This window comes from Cavia porcellus, unplaced genomic scaffold (assembly GCF_034190915.1).
Source record: "Cavia porcellus strain 051 isolate PalLab524CR breed Dunkin Hartley unplaced genomic scaffold, mCavPor4.1 scaffold_22, whole genome shotgun sequence".
Taxonomy (NCBI): domain Eukaryota; kingdom Metazoa; phylum Chordata; class Mammalia; order Rodentia; family Caviidae; genus Cavia; species Cavia porcellus.
This window is the reverse complement of record NW_026947505.1, coordinates 26,217,340-26,237,036: the sequence shown is the minus strand read 5'-3', so window position 1 is coordinate 26,237,036 and position 19,697 is coordinate 26,217,340. Positions and strand designations below refer to the sequence as shown.

The 19,697-nt window shown below is 37.1% G+C and overlaps 1 protein-coding gene across 3 annotated transcripts in view; it reads left to right on the top strand.

Annotated features, from left to right (window-relative positions):
- The first annotated feature begins 449 nt into the window (after window positions 1–449).
- The window catches only part of Tmem242 (transmembrane protein 242), a 39,123-nt gene continuing 19,875 nt past the window's right edge, over window positions 450–19,697 (top strand). The window contains exons 1-4 of one of the 3 annotated variants that reach the window (XM_063232946.1): window positions 450–708; window positions 1,231–1,331; window positions 5,935–6,072; window positions 16,448–16,538. In XM_063232946.1, the coding sequence (XP_063089016.1) occupies window positions 621–708; window positions 1,231–1,331; window positions 5,935–6,072; window positions 16,448–16,538 (418 nt within the window). In that variant the 5' untranslated portion in view covers window positions 450–620. Of the gene's footprint in view, window positions 709–729; window positions 1,067–1,230; window positions 1,332–5,934; window positions 6,073–16,447; window positions 16,539–19,697 lie in introns of those variants that run through there. The other 2 variants (XM_063232947.1, XM_003468431.5) reach the window with 2 other exon arrangements.

Here is a 19,697-nt window from a genome sequence, read left to right as displayed (position 1 = left end):
CCTTGCTAATTCATCTTGGTAGTCTTCCACTCCCCTCCAGACAACCCGAGGGGAACGAGGACGCCCCCGCAGTGCTGATAGGGGGCGCTCTTCCAGAATAAAGCGTCTAACCCCAAACCACGACTGTTTTGCAATTCTTCAGAAAAGTATAAAGACCGAGATCCGATTTTTAGAACCGGGAGGTATTCACGCAGGGCAAATCTTTGGACGCAGTGTAATGCTGATGAGGAATCTGAGCGCTAGGCTCTCAATGCAGGGTCGGGTTGGGTTCTTAGGTCAATCTGCAACCTCTCACTGCCTCCTAGAGTCAGGACTGGGTAGTTTTTCAAGTAAACAAAATTGTGCGAGTCCTGCAATCCTCATCTTGGAGAAGGCAGATAAATTCTCCCTGGGAGACCGCCTTAGAAGACACTGTCCCTAGCGCTAAACTGGGGGCTCTGCTGGTAGCCGCCTCATCATCCTGGCCCTCAGCAGCGGGGAGATTTTGCACACACTGGCTGAATTGCGGACTAGTCCTCAGGTTGCACAAGGGCAACCAGCCGCGGAACGTTTCTCCTTCGTCTCCCTGTCGCTTCCACCCGGACCCATTTGGTGCCGGACAAAGTGGTGGAGGCTTAAACATGGTGTTGGGAGGTGCTGGCACTGTAGAGTCCTCCTCTTCACTGGAGGCTCGGGGATCCACGGACGACCGGCTTTTCCTGATTAAAGGTGTGGTGTGGAGTGGTGCGGTGTTGGAGCGAGCTCACCCAGTGCCCGGGACTGCATTGGGATGGCATTCCTAAACACAGCCGGTTCTGAGAGCCCTTGGAGCTGGTGGGGTCAGTTAAGCACTTGCCAAGTGCAGTCTCCCCTGTCCCGAGACAGATCCAGCGATCTCCTCTGCCGTGGGTGGTGTATTCCCCCAGCCTCTTTGCAGTTTCTTTCGTGCTGTGGCCTTTTTAATCGTCACGATCTTTCTTTTCCTTTCCGGGAGAAACTTCAAGCTACTGTCCTAGGGGAATGGGAAGGGAACCTGCGCCAGCTCTCTACAAAGAACTGTGTCTCAGAATGACCCCAGGAGCCAGAGGTAGTGAGGTCATGTTGGTTTCACAGTCGCTGTCACTTACCTTTGGCAAGAATTGTTTAGCCCTAATTTCTTACATTTCAAAAGTAATTTTGAGTGTAATGTAAAAATTGTATAAGACTTGTGTACATCTTTGTAACTTATCCCTTCTCCCCCAAACTTGGCAGGTGGAATTTTCCTGGGTTCTGTTGCTGCAGCAGGGATGATAGCTGGATTTGTTACAACATTATCACTGGCTAAAAAGAAAAGCCCTGAATGGTTCAATAAGGTTTGTAACACTGAAATCCATTCATAAAATTGCTATTGTTTACAATAAAGGCAGCTTTTTCATAGGAAAAGGAAAGAAAATGTTGATGGCTTTTTTATTGCTTTAAGAAGTAAAGTGTATATACCTCATGGATTCAACTGCACAATTTAATTGATTTGTATTTTCTTTAAAAAAGAAATATGTGCTTTCTTAAACTTGAGTAGAACAAGATTTCGAAAGTTTACCTTGTACATTCATCCTCACAGCATGATTTTAAATCTAAGTGTAGGTAGTTCACTATCAATACTAATTTTTATGTACCAACTAGCAAGAACAAATAATGTCAGTTAAATTCTTGATACTGACTGTAAGAGGCATTTATTGGAGAAATGTTAAAATGTTGAAATAAACTTCATCTTAGTACTGATGAAAACCATGTCAGCTCCTTGAACACAGAGATCAGGCGCTACTGTAGTCCTAGACCCTAGAAAAGTGCCTGACATGTAATAGGTCTTTGGTAAACTTTGATGAGTTGACTATAACCTACTTAGAGCTGAAAATTCTTATGTGCTGAGCAAAATTAAACTGTTATTCTCATGCACTTCACTTATCTGGTTAATAAGAAATTTCCTTCATGTTTACTTGTGGTTACTTGTTCTTGTCTTTTGTCTTGTCTCTGCCCCCCCATTTCATTTGGTTTATTCATTGCTTCAACAAATGTTTACTTGAAATATTTTATGTGTCAGACACTGCAGTTAGGTACAAGGGATACAATACATCTGATCCTCAGGAACTAAAGTGTCTGGTGTGTGCAAACATACCAAATAATCAAATAACTGTATACTTACAGATTGATATGTGCTATGGAAGAAAAGTGTTATGTAAAAAATCATAAATCAGTTGAATTTCCTTTCTACTTGTCTTTAATAGTCATACTTAAGCCTTATTAGTTTATGACTGAAGTCTGCATTTATTTATTTTTTGGTACTGGGGATTGAACTTGCAACTGTGCACTTGCAAGGCAGGCGCTTATGCTGCTGAGCTAAATCTCCAGCAATAGTCTACATTTAAAATGCATTTGGATTCCCTCTGAATACTCTGAGGAGTTACATAGAGCTATGCAAACCACTGCTGTATATCTTGTGGATCATTTTTTCCCTATAGTATAAGGTATTTCAGTATTTTGTACATCAATTTAAAAATAATATTCGGCAGCAGATTGACTACAGAAGATATGAAAATCCAAACGTCTTTTATTACATTAGACATTTAAAAGATTAGCAAAAATGTAAAACTCTGTACATTTTTTGATAAGTTATTTTTCATAAAAATGATGTATATTAATTTATAATTGACTATTTTTAAATGAATGAATTGTGAAATTCTTAATTTTATAGTCTATGTAAATATTGCTAAAATATAATCCACATAATTGAAAACCTTTGGAGTCCAAGTATAAAGGAATCTGGAAACTAGAAAATTTGAGAACCACTCTTCTGGGTAGTTAAATATGTTCTGTAAGTTTCTGCTTTCTTCTGGGAAATATGGGATTAGAATACCTTATCCAAACTCTTAAAAGTTAAATTGATTTGTAGAACTCAGGTTCAAAAGCACACAGGTAAGGACTTATACTGAACAAACACCAGTTTAAGAATATCACATATGTAGTGTACTTCAAAGTCAGAACATTCACAATACTAATTATAATACCTAACATTTGAGTGTTTGCCATGTGCTTCCTACTCTTTGAGGGCTTCACTTATTTAACCTCCACAAAACCATATGAGACACTGATACTGTACGTCATTCATACCTAAGAACAGAAAAGTGGGCCTTGTGGAGTAATCTATTTACCTAAAGTGAAACTCTCTCCATCTTTGTTTTTTTCTGCATAATAAATGATACCACTTTAACCAATGTTGTCATTTAAGTAAACTACCCACTAGCCTGGGAATCTTAAGTATTCATTACAACACGGATTCAAACTGGAGCACAAACAGACTTTAAAATGACTGATTTTTCGGTAGGAGACTGCCTGCATTGCTTTCGTTCTGGAAGATGATAATCTCTTTAATGTCTTTATTTTCATTATCTTCATTAGGTCTTATGCCAGAAAGCTGGGAGTTGAAAAGCAATAGTAAGGGCTCAGTGAATAAAATTACTTATCTGATGTACTTTAATTCAGTGCCTCAGCTTAATACTATGTCATGGCAAAACTTCATCAATAACTGAGTTATTTCAAGACCCATTTATGTAAGCAGAATAAAGAGCAAGTTATCATTCATGTTTTTATATAGCTATCATATCAAATAGATTAAGCATTCTATTTAAAAGTCCATTTGACTTACATAAAATTAATTCCAGAATTATATTGAAAAAACTAAAAATATAAACTTACTAGTTTTGCAGTTGACCTTAACAATGAGCAAATTGCACGTCATAGTTCCTACATACAGTATGTGAATAAGAGATTAATTCTTGTCATCTTTCCTCAAAAGGAGGTGGTAAAAATTAGAAGATGATGAGTACTCGTGTCTTTTGACAGAGGGGTATTATAAATATGGAGCCTTTATTTATAAAAAATTTTATCTTTGGGTACTAAGTATCATAACTGAAGTATGATTTGTTAAATTCCAGTTCCAAATTCATGTACTTTAATTTTAATTTTAAAAAGTAATATGGCAGTAAAGGGAAGTGTAGCTTTTAAAATATCTATGTGTATGTTTGTATTATTTATATATACATAAATATAAATGATATGTGGCTATAATAAAGGTCTTTTAAAGCAACATTATTTTTGGAAGTTGGTCTTTTCCTGCAGCAAGTCAGCCAATGCTCATTTTGAAAAATTTGAATAGAGAATATGAATGACATTTTCCCCCAGAGGAAAAACTTGTGATTAGATTTTTTAAAACTTAAGGATCGATTTTTTTAACAGAAAAAAGATAAAACAAAACTTCATAACAAAATAATAGGAGAATAAAATAGTTAATATATTCAATATTGTTACCTTTAAAGAAGTTGTCAGGGCACAAGATATAGGCATAAAAATTCCAATTGATATTAAATTGAAAAATTAACATCGAATTAGATATTGTGAATTGGGAAGAAATTGTTCAAAAGGAAAAAGGAAATAGAATTTGTGAAAGAGGAAAGGAGAGTAGAGAAAAAAAATGCAAGTCAGTTATACTATATTAGTGTCTCTTAGATCATTAAGGAATCAATTTTTTTTTTTCTTTTTGTTTCTTATCGGTACTGGGGATCGAACTCACAGCTGCCTGCTTGCAAGGCAGGCACTTATGCCACTGAGCTAAATCCCCAGCCCCAAGGAATCAAAATTTATCTTTCAAAGCATATAGACAGTAAGTGGTTAATCACAACCAATTTTCATTTCATCTCACAGTCAGTTTATGAGACTGATATGCACAAATAATGATGTATACACATTTTTTAAAAAAATCTAAGGCAAAATTAAGACTTTATTGTACATATTATTGTGTCATTTAGAGTTACATTCATACAGTCACCTTTGTACAACCAGATTTAGTAAAACAAATGGGTTTATGTAGATGGTAAAAATATGTATATCTAGGTGAATTCTGTCCTCTCTAGGGAAATAATGGATTTCTAATCTGTGTTTCTAAAATAAAAATTAGGCCAAAGCATTTAACTGCCCCTGGTAAAATGACATTTGGTTAGTGCCATTGCTTCTTGATGAAAATTCAGGGCAATTAAAGTCAGTTGATTTATGTGAAATGTGTGGTATTTAGGGAATCATGCTGAAATTAAATGACCATAAGAAAAGAGTAAGAAAGTATATTATTTATGCCATAAAAGATGACCAAAGAAAGATGTCTTGGTCTTGTTCTGGTTAGGTCTAAAATATGTTTATAAGAAGTGTCAGTCAACAGACACTGAGTACCTGCCAGATCTAGTCATGATGCGGGGCATAGGGATGCCAATCATCAAAGCAAAGGCTTTGTTTATACTAGGAACAGTATGCACTGTTATAAAGCAGATATACAGAAGAAAATTTTATGCTGGGCACTGTGGCACATCAGTGTTAATTCTAATTCCTAAGGAAGATGAGACAGGAGGACTCAAGATTAAGGCCAGCCTGGACAATTTATCAAGAACCTGTTTCAAAATTTAAAAAGAGGAGTGAGGTGTTGCTCAGAGATAGAGCACCCCAAGTTTGATCTCCGCAACAACCCCCCCACACACACACCAAAAAAAAAAAGAAGAAAAGCTTGTACTATGAAATAGATTGAGCATTATAAAGAAAAAGACTTTAATAAATGAGTTTCTTTCCAGATGGAAGACAGGATGTTAAAGATTTGCTGTTTCTTATTAGATTAGCTAATTAATGTTCTTCTGATGCAAATGCAAATGAATGAGACTTTGAGAAACCTTGATGAAATGTTCTGTGATTTTTATGGATGAATTAAAAGGCATAATGTCTTGCATACTCATATCTGTAGGTCAGAAAAGTCATGAGGCTGTTAAGTAGCAAAGCTACGGTTTAATGTTGAGCTCCTCTAGCCTCCCACTGTTTTGTGTTATTTATGTAAAGAGTACTCCCAGCATGTTTATCCTTTAGCCAAGTCATTCTGTCTTCATACAGGGCAGTGTGGCCACAGCTGCCTTACCGGAGAGTGGGTCTTCTCTTGCCTTGCGAGCTCTGGGCTGGGGCTCACTTTGTGCCTGGTGTGGAGTTGGTGTGATCAGCTTTGCAGTCTGGAAAGCTTTAGGAGTCCACACTGTAAGTAACTGCAGTCTTGTAATTGGCATCTGGCTGTTTCTTCTACTTTCTGTTGTCTACATTTTTCTGGTTTTCAAATTTGCATATATTTTGGTGTCTGTCTTGAAAAGTAATGACAAAAAATGAGACTAAATTCTTACCAGTATCTGGGCAACTTCTCATTACCAGTAAATAATAAATAATGTAAGATTTTCAAACCTAATTAATGATTAATTCATACCTAATGTTCATTCTATGTAAATTGATGTTAGTAATAAAACTATTAATTTGGAACAACTTCATTTGCTGTTTGACATCCATATATATAAATACCCTTGTAAAATAGTTAAAGCATTTTAAAATGAATTATTTAAATGATTAATGTTAGAAAAATTCTAAGAACATAAATGTGCATATGTGTGTGTTTATGTCTAGTATATGTATATGTGTACATATAAAATTTATACCCCAAACTAAAAACCTGTACAGTAAGGATTATCAGTTTCTTTCTTTTTCTTCTTTTAAAATAACTCCTAGGAAGTTTTGTGAGCCAGGCTCTTCAGGACAAATGCGAATGAGTAGTATCTGGAATGGGAGCAGTGGTGCAGTAAAAAGAGGTTCTGGGTATATTTCGAAGGTGAGGTCAGCAAGAATTTGTTATACACTGGACATGGAGGGGAGAGAAAGTAAAGTCAAGGATGTCTCCAAGCCTTGGCCTGAACAACTAGAAAATGAACGCGGGCCAGTGTGTGAGGGGGTGTCGAGGACAATATCAGGGACTCCGTCTGGTACTTAAGAGTTTGATGTATTTGTTAGCCATGAAGAGTCCAGTAAGCAGTTAAGTACAGAAGTCTGCGGTTCAGGGAGAGGTTCAGGGTAGAAATATATATTTGAGACTTACCAGTGTGTGGATAGTGCTTAAAGCCATGAGATTGGATGAACTCAGCAAAGCAGTGAGGATAGAAAGAAAAGAGAAGAGGTTTAAGAAAGAGGCCCTTGAGTACTCCTAAGGATTAAAGAGATTGCAAAGTGAGGAAAAAGTAGCGAAGATTTCCCTAACAAGAAGGAAGGGAAGTCAAAATAGGGGCTTTGATGATAGGAATAGAAAACATGTCAAGGAAAAACAACTGACTGTGTTGCATGCTGTTACCATGAGCACTGAACGTTCCCTGCGTGCGGCACTGTGGTGGTCATTGGTGAGGTGGTGGAGGAAGTCTGAATGGAATGGATTCAAAGGAGAGGAGAGGAGAGAGACTGGACACAGTGTGTATAGGAAAATCTTAAGTTTTGCCTTAAAGTAAAAGAAAGAAATGATGTCATATCTAGAAGGCGGGGGGTTATGGTTACTTTTTGGTTTTAGTAGGATAGTTAACACCATGTATATGATGATGGAAGTAGTTCAGTACAGAGGGAGAAACTGAGGCAAGTGGAGGGGCTGCAGCACCCTTATAAACATTATTGAGCATTTCACATTTAATCATAATTAAACATGGGCGTTCTTGTACTTTTCACTCAAAATACACTGATAGAAAAATACAGTGCTTCTTCTGTAGTCTGACCAACTTTTAGTTTTAAAGTCACTTTGTAAGCTAGTCAGAACAGTAAACTAGAGATTAATTAGAACAGTTAGAAAACCTATGATTGGAAGATTTTTGATGACTCTGGCTATTATCTCAGTTTTTCTTGCATTTCTTGCATTGCCAGACACTTTAAACACAGCAGACTATTTATTCTTCATAGTAACAATATAGCAGATAGCAACAGCCCCCATTTTATCAATGAGGTGATTGAAACTTTGGGACTCAAATAATCACTTGACCAAGATTGTATGATTTATTACTGGCAGACTCAAAATTTGAACCCAGACCTGAGTCTTCAGGAGCTAGTATTTCTTCAACCTTACCACCATGAGATAAGATGGGCTTCCAGGAGTAAGTGGAAGGAGTTAGGATCAGGGGGGAAATTTGATTATGAAATAATCCTTACATTTCTTGATAACTCACCAATTTTTTCTGAGTATCTTCAGTGAGGGCCTCATCTCTCAGCACCATGTTTGATGTCAGTCTGGTATAAGACTGGCTATTGTTTTCTCATGAAAGAGAAATCTTCTGCAGTAGTAAAATGCTTGCGATATAGTGATTCATGAAAGGCAAAGTTTCATAGCTATATATATGTATAAGAGCAGGTATCTCTGAACACAAGTGGAAAACTTGGTGGAAAGATGTCTGATAGAAATATCTGAATGAATTATGGATGTATGGATAGTTATTTTACTTTTCCTTGTTTCTTAAAAGTATTACTTTAACAAAAATTACTACTTTTTAAAAAAATTGTGCAAGATTTTATTTTTATTAATTTGTACTAAAAATGAAGTACAGCTGCTTCATGGAATTTTCCCGACTATGTATAGCATCTATTTGAGGGGCATGCAAACACTTAGTAATAGGGTTATTAAGCTGCTTTGTGTGTGTGTGAAAATAACAGTCTGTTAGCACTTTACACTGATTGTGTAGAATAGGTAGGCGATATTTCCAGTGTTTCAGGTATTTAGTACTGTAGGTCATAAAATGAGTAAATATTTAAGGTGTGAAAATGTGAAGTTTTTTTATTTACAAGTGTCATAGAAATGAATCAATCTAAATGTTCATAGACCAACAAAATTAGGTTATTGTACCCTTGAGAATTTAGCTTTGTAGGCTAGACTATGCTATTTTAGTTTCTAGAACATGAACTTCTTTGTTTTATGGCACTAATTAAAGGTTATTACCTAAATAAAATATTTTGGGGAGAAAACATACTTTATGATCAGGACTACTGAATATAAGAGTAAATAGAATTCTTTTATATTTTATCTTCATGTCTAACTAGAAAGAGAACACAAATAATTCTCCCTCTACATAGGTTATTAGGTTTGATCTAAACACCTGTGAAGTCTCACAGAAAAATGAGCCCACTGATGCCTTTCCAAGGGTACATTTTTTAATTTAAGGCAGTAATGTTTATTAACGTGTTGTTTTGTTCATTAAGAAGTCATTGTTGGCTAGCCATAAGCCTGGCACTGTGCTAAGACAGGGTTCCCCAGTAGACTGTTCTTATCTGAGTCCTTACCTGCTCACTTTCCTAGCAAGTTCTTAATGGCACTCTTCTGAGGCTTATGGAGAGCAATATATGATGTTTTAGCTCTGTGTTTACAATGCTCCTATGTTTACAGTTTTGATGCTGAACTTGTATCATTAAATACTACCATGTTGAGAAACTTTTGGTTTTCTGTGATCTAGTATAATAGTCTTAGAAAATGATGAACAGAAATGTTCCAAGACTATATACCTAATAAATAGGTGAGATGTTTATTTCTACATAAATACAGATATCAAAATGAATTCCAGTGTCAAGTAATTGTCAGTGGCTACCCTGTACTGAGTTGAATCGCTGCTGTAAATCTAGTTCCTCCTATAAAGGGTGCCATCTAATGGCTGGCCTTGAGCAGTTTGATAAAAGTACCTGTATTTTCTATTTTAATTCACAGCTACATCTGCTGGCCTCAAAGAGAACATGTTATAAATACTTAAATCAGAACTCTTCAGTTTCTTAAAAATATTTTTTGTTTTAGTCTTTATTTAACCATGATTAGTATGAAATTTATTTCACAGAGAATACATACAGCACATTAATAGAAATACACATTTGCATTTTATACAGTGATCCATTGTTCTTTCAGAGGTTGTCAGGAAGAAGAGCTAGTGGAAGCTGTCTCATTAGCTTTCCAAAGCACTAAGTGTTCCCAGGATCGACAGTGGGATTCTCACTGCCTGTGTAGAAATCGGCAGTGTTTGGGCAGCAAACATAGCTTGCTTGTTCTTTATGGGTTCACTGATTACTTTGTATTATGATTTTATCATTTGAATGTGTTTAAGATAGCATTAGTCATCTTAAGATACGAACTGGTGATTCCTTAATTATAAAATGAAAAAAAAACTATGCCTTTTATAGTTAATTCACACATTGCTTACGAATAGTGACTTTTTAATTTTCTTACCTTATTTACTTATTGAAATTTTTATTATTGCTAATGGAAGAATTTGTGGAGAAATTTAACTTGTTTATGGCTACCTTGTCTTTTTTTCTTTCTCTTATAAGGCGAAATGTTAAATATCTCAATATTTGCTGATCAGTATGGTTAGAACTTTTTTGAAAGGAGTATATTCTCTGCCTGTGGCTCTGTCTACTACATTGATGCATGAGGAGGCTGTCATCTCAAAGGACTGGCTGAGTCACCACTGCTTCTCTCTACTGTGGATTATATAGAATGTAATTGCCTGCAGCAGCTTATACATAACGTATAGCTGTTGACCTCATAGGAATTGAGACCTCATTTGCTATTCAAACAAACCATGAATGAAAATGTTCCTAGTCATTCTAAGTCACTTGAAATTTTCTAGATATTTAAATTTAAAAATTGGTGTATAAATGTTTTTTGATTTATTACATTTTCACTGTGGGATAAGAGATATTTGTGTTTATTTATATAGTAATCATCTTAACATCAATATATCAAAATGCCTGAGATATTTAACTTCTAAAAACAAAGATTATTTAGCTCATGGTTTTAGAGGTCCCAGTCCATGAACAAGTGGCCCCATTGCCATTGACTTCTGGTAGGATGATGTCAGGGGTGCAGTGGTGGAGGAAAACTGCTTAAATTGCAAGCTTAGGGAGCAAACAGAAAGACTAGTCAGGCCATGGCCCCCAAATCTCTCTCAGGGGCACATACCCAGTGACATAAGAAACTCCTATAAATATCTGCTTCACAGAGTTCTACTACCTTGTGATAGAGGACTAGGCCTTTAATATAATGTTATGTATAATGTACTGTGTCGATCCTGGGAAAATTTAGTGCTTTGAATAGCTAACAAGACAGCTTTCACTAGATCTCCTTCTTTGCAACCTCTGGAGGACAGTCAAGATCCAAGCCATATAATATATATTAGTGCTTATTTTCAAAGAAAATATTTATGACCTGTCTTTTTTTAAAAAATGAATTTTTTATGTAAAAACATTTTTAAAAAATCAATGTGGAAAAGTACAAAATGAAAACAAAATCAGCAAAAATTGCACTGAATTGCAGTCACTAATCAGAGTAGGAACATTGATTTAGACTATTCTGTAAGTTTTAAGTATATAGAATTGTACAGAAATGCTGTGTGCCTGCACAGCACTCTGGGAACTTTTTCATTGAACAGTTGCAGGGAAATCTTAGCAGAGTGTGTAAATCTCTATCATTTTTAATGACTACATGGTACTCCATTACATAACTATAATCTACTTAATCATTCTCCTCCTGGTGGGACTAATTTTTCACTATCAAACATAGTGAATGTGGAGGCAGACATCTTATTGCACTTTTCTTGATTGAAAATTTGTCCTAAAGGCAGAAGATGTTACTGTTGAATTAGTGTGTTTAAAAAGTATATTGGTAAATGGTCTTCCAGAAAAGTGTATTGATACTGAGAGCACATACATGTTTCTGAGCACCTTGGCCATTAGTAGATCCTAGTACTTTGAAAGTCTTGCTAATCTGACAGATGGGAAGTCATCTGCTGCTTAAGACTACACCTCTTCGGTCTCTCTGCTGCTGTAAGGGCTTTATGGAAATAATTTGTGATCAGAATTTTGCAGACATCTGCAGGCTGCATCCTGCCTTCTCTTCAGCTTACAGAGATATGGCTGCTTTCTCAAGAACCCAGGTCCCCTTTTCTTTACAAAGCCAAAAGTAAAAAGGGTTGTATTTTTAAAAGTATTTCTCTAAAAATGATCATTTGACTTTGCTATTCAAAGAGAGATTTTAAGGGAAGGAAAAGTAGTATATCTTTCTTATGGGATAATACTGAATGCACTCTCAAGATTTATTTTTCCCCAGTACTTTTTTGTAGTTGCTGCTGTTAAGTATAATTTTTATATTAATATTTAGGATTAACTCTTAACCCTATAACTAACCTGAGGTCTTTTGCTAATTGAAATCAACTTTCTCTTTTTGAGAAAGATTTTTGCCAATATTCCAGTGAATCTTTTATTAATACATTTATTCCTACACTAGCTTTACTTATTAATTTTTTTTTGGGACAGGGACTTACTGTGTAGGTAGGCTGGTCCTGAACTCACTTGTAGCCCAAGCTGGCCTTGAAACTCTCAGTGATCCTCCCTGCCTCAACCTCCCAAGTGCTGGGATTTCAGACATGTGCCACTGCATCCAGCTTTACTTAATAATCTGAAATGAAGTAGCATTATAGAGTGACTGCTAGATCCCATATATAATATATATAGTATCCTAGAAGTTTTTAACTTGGAAGGTACATAAGAAAGTAAACAGACTTTTAAGTATTATACAGTTTTCACTAGTTTAATTCAGATTAAAAACAAGTCTTGAGTTTTTGGTAAATTGTTTAACTGTAAGCAGTTTGGAGTGATCTGCAAGGGAAGTTTGAAAAGTGGCAAAAACAACTTCTGTTTTTGTCTGTGCCTAATCTAATTCTAGGGCTTCAAAGATCTTACCAGCTTTTCTTCCAGAAAGAATACTTCAATGTCTTACTCCAGTTTCTATTCATCAGCACACTGGGTCTTGCTTCCTCTTTTTGACTGGACTTACCAGAACTCACAGAACAGAGTCATGAGCTTGCAAAAGGTGTTTCTTCTCTGGCGTTCTAGGCTTTCAAACACTTTACAGATTGAGGAACCACTATGAAATAAATTGGAGACAGCATGTGCATCAGTTAGTAAGTTCAAGTCTGAGATGACATAAACGCCTCTGTAAGCCTTATTTCCCTTTCTATTGCCATTCTCATGGCGTAAAATGGAGCTGGGAGGAGGCACATGCAGGAGCAATTTGGTGACATTCTGAGTGGCAAGGTCTTGCTGAGTTCAAAATGGGGTATAATGACCAATGTCCTTTTTTCTTTCTTTCTTTCTTTTTTTTTTTTTTTAGGAAGGGAGTACTATTTTTGGCATATTTTCAAAATACCTCTTTTACAAACTCACCAGTTTTTACAAACTCACCAGTTTCCTTTTATAAGTAATATTGGGCCTCAAGTGTTTTTTAAAGTAGGAATGGTCAGCAATCAGTGGAAGGGGTAAGCAGTGTTCAGAGGCCAGACCCAGCTCAGACTCAGTTACCTCAAGAATGTTCCCAGCAGTATTCCACAGGAGACAAGATAGCCTTGGTTTCACTTCGGGGTTTTGTCCCCTTCTTTTTTTTTTTTTTTTTATCGGTACCAGGGATCGAACTCACAACTGCCTGCTTGCAAGGCAGGCGCTTATGCCGCTGAGCTAAATCCCCAGCCCCCAAGCCTCATTTTAAAAGCTACCTATTACCTGTTATTGGTTAATCACTTAAAAGCCTAAAAAAATTAAAAAGTTATGAAAGAGGACTATATTATTAGATATGTTAATGTACTTACATAGTATTCATTTTCCATTGTATCAGAAAATAAAATGTTCTTTCAAGTTTTCTTTTCTTTTCTTTTTTGTCTTTTTGATACTGTGCAGTTCAAGCCGGCCTTGAACTCACTTTATAGTGCAGGCTTGCCTCCAGCTCCTAGAAATCCTCCTGTGTCAGTCTCCACAGTCCTGGGATTATATATGCATGTGTCACCACAACTGGCCTCAAATTGAATTTTCTTAACTGAAATATTTCTAAAATTTTTAAGAAGAAAAATTTTTTTGTTATTATATATCTTTCCAGAGTACAAATTGTGCTAAACATAATTTGATTTTCTCTTAATGAGTTAGGTGTATCAGTATTGTTTGTTCTTGTGCTAGCAGATTCTGGGCTTTTATAGTTCTTTTATTTTTTAAATAACTTTTCTTGATCCTAGTTAGCTCTTGTCACTTCCAACTATTCCATTTAGTTTTGAGATGCTGTAGTGTGACCAGACACACAGTTATGCGTAAGGTCCCTCCTTTGCCCTTATCTTTTCTCCTTCACAGGGTCCAGCCAGTTGGTGATTTCTCGTCACCCTGAGCTCCAGGCTCATGAATCTCTATGGCTAGAGACACTGATGCTGGGGAAGCTGCAGGCGTCACTGCATTCACCACTGAACTGTCAGCCGACTACCCTACTTCTGGGTCAGTCTCTCTGTAAATGGCAGCATCTTCCACAAAGCCATCAGATGGAAGAGCCAGGCTCCCAATTCATGACCACAGTCTTTCTCACCAAACCTTGCCTCTCCGCACCCTACCACCACTACAGTTAGGGGAACCATGTTGCCGTGGATATGATCCTAACAGCTATTTTGCTCTCTCAGCTCCCACTTTGCCTTTCCGTAACTGTTTCTCCATACTGCTGCCAAGGTGTTTGGGCCTTCACCTTACCCAGACTTATATATCTGTATCTTTACTGTCTACCGGGCGTAAAATAGTTATGCTGTTACCAGAGGCTCTCACCCGCTGCCTCTGCTCGTTACCTAGTGACTTTGCTGCTGTCGTAGCCCTCAGCCTTTGCTGACTTCAGTTTCTTCCTCTGTGCTGTAGTGTGTACAGCTGTGCTCTGACTTCTCCCACCTCAGAATTCTTCCTTGATACTCCTTGTTTTCTACCAATCCATTTGTCTAGCCCCTTACTGAAAATTTCCCCAAAAGAGAGTCCATAATTGCAGTGTCCACTTCCTTTGCTTTCTTTCCTCCATCCAGCTTCTTACCCTGGCACTATACTGACATTACTATTGTCCACGTCACCAATGCCCTCCTTGTTGTCAAGTCCAGGTTTTTATCCTGTGTTCTTTGACTTTGCAGCAGCACTGAACACAATTAAGAATCCTGTCTACCAGGAAACATTGTCCGGGGGTTTTTGAGATACTTTTGACCTTACTGGTGCTGGCTCTTTCCCCAGCTGGCTTTCAGTGTCTGGTGGCTTCATACTGAGACTCTTCCATTGTCCATTGTCCACTGATGTTCAGTCCTTTGATTCGCTCATAAAGCCAATGGGATCTTAAAACAGTCTGTCCAATATAGTGATATCCAAATATATAACTCCAGCCTTCTGGCTTCACTTGGGTGTCCGTGGACCACATTCCAGCATGAACTCTTGATTTCCTTGCCTCCTCCACTCACCTTTCCCATTTCAGGAAATGCCACCATCATCCTGTCCTCCTGGTTCAAACTAAAAAGCCCAGGCAAGAATTCTTTTGGGTTCTCTCATTTCCCTTCATCCCTTCTAATCCACTAGTGAATTCTGCTTGTCAGGCCTGCTTTGGAACACAGCTTGACTTCTCCCTCTCTACTTGCATTTATGTGTGCCTAGGGCATTGACAGTTTCTTGTCTTGTCTCCCAGCCTTGCCTTCAGTTCCTCTAGATTTTTCTCCATGCAGACTATTTTTAAAATATAAGCCAGATCCTATCATTCTTCTGTTTAAAACCCTTCAGTAGCTTCCTGTTGGAGGAGGTTTATACAGTGAGGCCTCTCCTCCCTCCCTCACTGAGCCTGAATCCCCGCCGTTGCCCACCTTCACCTGCCAGCCTTGTTCCGTCAGCACCCTCGGGTTATTCCTGCCTGGGGCCTTTATTCTAGCTTTGCCAGGAAGCCCCTGTCCGGGTCCTCAGAGTTGCCATCCAAGCTTTCAACCCAAAGTTATTTCAGCTCCTCAGAGGTACTGCCTGGGAGAGTTAATTCTGAAGCCAAACAGCCCTTGCCCTCTCACCAGTCAGTTACTCTCTGAGGTATCCTCTGTTCGTCACTGCACCTATCACAAAATGAAATTATTTTTACTACTTTCTTGCTTATCTATGTTTATAAAAATATAGAGATCTCATTTTTGTTGTGTTCATTATACCCTTATTAGGCCTGTAATAGTCACTTATATGGAGTAGATATTTATTGTCAAGTAAAATATGTTCACATTGCTTCTACCATTTCAGGGGTTATCTTTTCCCTTGAGAATTAACTCCAAGTTCCTTAGTGGTTTCTGAGTCTCTCTGTGTTCTGCCCCCTGCTTACTCTAACTTACTGGTTCTCAGCTGGAGGCAAAACTATGCCTCATTCTGCCCCAGAATATGTGAGAGTGCCTGGGCACACTTTTGGTTGACATAATGGGTGGCTCTGCTGTCATCTAGTGGGTAGAGGTAAAAGATACTGCTGAACATTCTGCACAATATAGGATACTTGCTCACAGAGAATCAGCTGGTCTATAATGTCAGTGGCATGACAGCTAAAGAATCCAGCTGTGGCATCCTAGCCATCTGTCATATTTGGACACCTGTGGGTGCAGGAGGCTGTATTTCTCCTTAGGCTCTGAGCCTACGGGACCACTGTATCTTGTACCACTGTTAACTCTGTTCTTTGTCTAGATAGAGTCTTGGAGCAATTAAAATTTAACTTTTATAACACAGAGTTAATCTGTTTTGGCAGGTTTTCTTTACAAAGTTAATTTTAGTTTCTATCTCAAAAGTAACTTCCATGCACAGACAATCTTCTTATCACCTGATGTCATCTGAAGAGGGTGAGTAAAGCTATTGTTTTTTGTGAACTATAGTACGATTTACTTAATCCAATCACAGAGACTAAACAGTGAATTCATAAAATGGCATCTGCAATCTATAGCTGTAAAGCTTCAGATAGGACTTAGGATATTTGGATACACAGTAACATTTTTTTTTCATGTATTGTGCCACATTAAAATATTTCCTTTTTAAAATAACTAATACAAGTAGCTATTTAACATTTCATCAAAAAAGACATTTAAGGTTGAGAGTGTTGTCAGTGGAAAGTACTTTAGTACTTTCCTGGCATACTTAAGAGCCTAGGTTTCATTCCTAGCACCTCAAGAGAAAAAAAAAAAGTATAAAAATGGCTTTAGAGAACAAAAATGCAATTTGGATAATTTATTTATGTTAAAGTATTTAATTCCATAAGTGGGAGTGGTTCCTCGTGTTGCTTTTTGAACTGATGTTTTTCCTTTGTACTAACTGGAAGGCAGATTTCATGGTCCTGCTCTGTCCTTTCCTGAGCATTTTCAGTGCCACTGACAAAGGGAAATACTTCTGTGCTGTGGAATTTGTAAAGTGTCCCTCCGCCCCTCAAGGATTACTTTAGTATCTTGTAGCAACAGAATTATGGGCTACTAATTTGTTTTAAAACTACAATATGCATTTTATGGTTTTCAAATCACAAAGAAACGTTTTAAATAGTTATCTTTCGATGATGCTCTGTTCACTTTCAGATCAGCTTATAAAGTTAATTAAAGCACTGTTTTTATTGCATCTTTTTTTCCAAATCAAAGATTTCCTTATTATTTTAAGAGTTCCAAAAACAAAACATTTTAAGTAACTTTAAAGGATAAAAATATTCTCTCTGTCATTGCACATTTATTTTACTTGTTCTAGCACTGTAGATTTTGTTATTTTGTGTATTAACTTGGTAAAGGTTGGAGAATAGCTTGGCTCTGAAAACAGTAGAGAAATGTCTAACTTATCCACAGCTTTATAGTATTTGAAATATATGCATCAGCCTTACTACTCCAAACAAGCATCACTTTTGCCCATTTTTACTTATGTCTGTGGTCAGCACTCTAGCACCAGATAGGTAGGTTCTATTTCTGCCTTTCCATCTTACTCATCTCTTAGTTCTCTCGCTAGCCTAATTTAAGTCCATAGATATTTACTCATTGTTTTCTACCCTAAGCATTTACTGCATACCTATTCATGTGCAGAGTTCTATAAGACTAGGCATAAACTGGTAAATAAGGTTGATCCCTCCTAGAACGACACATTCTTAAGTGTTTAACATTTATTATGTGTGGTATATTCTAAAATGGAGAAAAGTATAAAATATAATAGTGATAATAAAATTTTGAAAGTCCGTTCAGCTTTGAGGGTTGGCAGAGAACTGTGAGAGGATGAAATACTGGAACTAGACTCCTATAGAAAAGGAAGGGAGGGAAGCTGGCTGATTCCAGGTAGACGGAACAGAGTGACTGAGCTGTAGCTGTTCTAGATCCAGAAACAAGCTGGTTGTCTTGATTTCCTGCTTTCTCTGTACTTAGTGGCTGAGTGATATAACCAAAAGTGTTAAGGTATGATGCTGCCATCAGCTGCTATACTACAGTGCATTTTGAATAGGTCATTTGAGTTTGGCTTCCAGTTCAAAAGGAGTAATGGGCCATCTAAGGTAGAAAGCCATTAGCTGTCTGGCTATATTTGGCTTTTCACAGCTTTGAATAGATCTAAATCTACTCTAGAGGTTATATACGTCTGTCTTACTGTAAATTTTTAAACATTACTTTGTTTGAGATATTTTTATTTTGGAGAGGTTTTCCCCCTCAAAATTGATTTAGTGTGGCTAAGGAGAAAGTGAAGAGGCACTATGACCAGATTTCTGAAGAGATTCAAACTCTAGGAAGAAAATTACTTTAGAAGAAGCCATCCAGCTAAGAGTCTTTATGTCCTTGAATTTCATGCTCAAAGCACTTATCCTGGAAAATTACTTGACTGGTCAAAGGAATCATTATAGCAAGAAGGTGGGAAGTATCATCAGGTTGAAACATTTCAAGTGAGAACTGGGATTTTAAAATGATAGTGATCAAAAGTTGGTCTTTTAAAAAAAAGAGTCCCTCTAAAATGTTGGCCACCAATTGTGATCATTTTCCAAATTTGTTTTTAATTTGATGATGGCTACTATAAGTCTGTTTGTGGAGAAAATTCCTATTTTTGGAGGCATATGAAACCAGGCTAAAACAGGACTGCCTGAACCTCCCCAAGTGTCATACTTTCCTCATCCCTCACTAGCTCCTGTGCTTATTGTCCCTCTTTCCCTGGATGACATTTCAGTGACAGGAAGAATGATAGTAGCTTTTCAAATCCTGAATATAGATGATCAGTTTTGTCAGGATTTAATAATCATAAAACTGAACTGTTCTTGCTGATTATGAAAGTGCTATGTGTACCAAGAAGCCCCATTCTGGGAGAGCATAACATCTTAGAACAAAAGGCAGCAGTTTGAGCAATCATTATATGGTTAAAATTTTGGTAAGTTGGGAGAAAGGAAGAAGCATTATTTAATTTGAGCTTTTGTAGTTTATTGAGTTTATCAGTGCATTTCATCAGATGTGAAGTTTACATTTCCTTAGAAATTTGAAAGGAAATAATTTACACCAAGCATAATGATGTAGGCCTGTAATCTCAGCACTTGGGATGCTGAGGCAGAAGAAGTGCCTCGAGTCTGAGACCAACCGGGGCTACATAGTAAGTTCAAGCCCAGCCTGAACTACATGTCTTAATAAAGAAAGAAAGTTCACAAGGCTGCCCAGAAAAATGCAGAAAAGGTAAGACATACTGATGCCACGTTGTATTAGCTAAGTAATGTTATTTCACTATTTAAATCAATAATCTGATTTGTGGATTGATTAAAAATCTGTCATTTCAAGAATATTTAAAAGATACCTTCAGTTTAATAGAGGGCTATGTGACCATCTTTCTACTTGAGTAGTTATTCTTTTTTTTGTTTTGTTTTGTTTTTTTTTTTAAATCGGTACCAGGGATCGAACTCACAACCGCCTGCTTGCAAGGCAGGTTCTTATGCTGCTGAGCTAAATCCCCAGCCCCCTGAGCAGTTATTCTTAAAGAAGACAGGATCACAGGCTTTTCTTTGGTATGACCAAAAA